This window comes from Mus caroli, chromosome 11, assembly GCF_900094665.2.
Source record: "Mus caroli chromosome 11, CAROLI_EIJ_v1.1, whole genome shotgun sequence".
Lineage (NCBI taxonomy): Eukaryota > Metazoa > Chordata > Mammalia > Rodentia > Muridae > Mus > Mus caroli.
The window spans coordinates 67084266-67086630 of record NC_034580.1 but is presented as its reverse complement, the minus strand read 5'-3'; the positions used below and the strand labels follow the sequence as shown (position 1 = coordinate 67086630).

The 2365-nt window shown below is 44.4% G+C and overlaps 1 protein-coding gene across 1 annotated transcript in view; it reads left to right on the top strand.

Moving 5' to 3' along the window:
• Nucleotides 1-2365, top strand: part of Tekt1 (tektin 1) — a 17265-nt gene that overhangs the window by 1165 nt on the left and 13735 nt on the right. Inside the window, exon 2 of the mRNA XM_021177327.1 lies at nt 893-1099. Within this exon, the coding sequence (XP_021032986.1) occupies nt 910-1099 (190 nt within the window). The 5' untranslated portion in view covers nt 893-909. The remainder of the gene's footprint in view (nt 1-892; nt 1100-2365) is intronic.

Here is a 2365-nt window from a genome sequence, read left to right as displayed (position 1 = left end):
CTCCCTCCCTCCCTCCCTCCCTCTCTCTCCTTTTTTCTTCTCCAAGGCAGGGTGTCTTTGTGTAGCCCTGGCTTTCCTGGAACTCACTCTGTAGATTAGGCTGGTCTCAAAATTTCAGAGATCCCCTTGCCTCTGCCTTCCTAGTTCTGGGATTAAAGGCATATAACCACCACTGCCCAGCTCAATCTGCTTTCTTGCAGAACCCAGGACCATCAGCTCAGGCTTAGCATCACCCACAAAGGCCTGGGCCCTCCCCATCCATCACTAATAAAGAAAATGTCACACAGCCAGATTCATGGAGTCATTTTCTCAAGCGAGGTTCCCTCTTGTCAGATAACTCTAGCTTGTGTCAAGTTGACATAAGACTAGCCAATACACTGTTCTATGATTCACCGAGAGCAACAAGAACTCCACATCTCCAAAAGATGCACAGGAGAATATCAAGAGCATTCTGTGATAACCCTAAATGAGAATAGTCCACATGTGTATAAGCAATAGGAAAAGGTTAATTTTTACATAGTCACCTGGTGCAATGCATAGAGATGAGAATGGACAGGCTACATGATACTCAGTAAGACCACTGTTATGAACACAATGTTAAATAAAAGCCACCAGATGCTAAAGAATATACTCTATTTAGTTAAAAAGCAAAGGAATCTATATGTAGCATTAAAGATGGGGTTAGTGGCTGAGAGTGGCAACTAGAAACTAGAAAAAAGGGTTGGCATGTTGGTAACATTGTTTCTTGATCTGGGAGCTGGCTAGGCCTGTGGCTGGTAGCTTGGTTCAGATAATTTATGCACACTTAAGTATGAGTGTCACAAATTGAAAATAGCGATGATGGCAGAAACTGTTGCTTACATCTCATGCAAACTGTTCTGTATTTGATCAGGACTTTGGAAATCCTAAATGGCCAAGCTACTGCAATCTCCACCCAGGTTCCTTCCTGAGGAGTGGTATATTGCTAACAAAAGCCAGTACCACAGAGCAGAGGCCCAAAGGTCCCGATCTGAACGCTTGGTGGCAGAGAGCCAGAGGCTTGTGGAAGAAATTGAGAAGACCACCAGGAAGTCTCAGAGCGATGTGAACAAGAAACTTGGTAAGACAACGTGTTTAGTATAGATGTGACCTAATCCTGATTAAGCTATTGGGGGCTAGCTATACCACAGGGGATGAACAGAGTCTGTGCTTTCATGGGTCCCCCCTCTCCCTTGAACAGAGAAAGATATGAAAGTCATTTACCAATAGAGTCAGATATGTGCTGAGCGAAGAGGGCTAAGCTCGGGGTGGGGCAGGCACTGGATAACTGGACAAGATTCTTGACGTAAACATTTGAACTGGGTTTTCCAGGGAACAATTAGGTCTTAACAGTTTCATGCTGAGAAGCAGCATTCATAGCCTGGTGATCTAAAAATAAATAAAATAAAACAATAAATGTAAAATAAAATGGACAGAGATCAGTCATACAATTAAAAGGAGTGCACAAGCCAGAGGCATGGGCCTGGATGTCTAATGAGCAGGGAGGTAGCGAAGGGAGTGAAGGAACGACAAGAGGGAGCGATGAGGACATTGAGCAGGTTAAAACTGGGCATTTACAAGGGCATTAAATAACAAAGTGAAGTTCAAGTCCAGCCTGTTCTACAGAGTCAGTTCTAGGATCGCATTGAGAGACTTTGTCTCAAAAAACAAAACAGAAAACAACAACAAATAAATAAAAAGCATCAAGGGACCGACAAGAGGGCTTGGTTGGCACCCTGAGTTTGACCCACAGAACCCAGGCACAAGTGGAAGGAAAGAACCGACTTTATAAACCTGCCCTCTGACCTCCACATGTGCACCGAGGCACACGTGCCCACATGCACACACTGTGTATACATGCAGATAACACCAGTACCAACAATAAGCAGAATAAACCTAAGGGTTGGGGTGTAGATCAGCGACAGAGTATATGTTTGTTAGGCGCTATGTTCTACGCTGGCACTGATACATGCAGAACAAAGCCCACGAAGTGTCTCGGAGTAAAGCTAAAGATGTGCATAAGCTCTCCTCTGCAAACTATGGACATTACTGCAGCGGTCAAAGAGGCCTTAGATAAATGCAAGGAATGGAAGTTAGTGGGTAGAAGAGTCCAGTATTTCAATCAACCCTTGGGGTGACCACCACCTGGATTTTTAGTGGTCAAAAAGTAATCTATAGACTCAATACAATACCAATAAAAACATCACCAGGCTTCCTGGTGAAACTGGCTCAGCTGCTCCTAAAACGGTATAGGCCTGGCTGGCTTGAAGGAAGAGTTCTAGCCCAACCTCTACCTCATCACACACACACACACACACACACACACACACACACACACACACACACA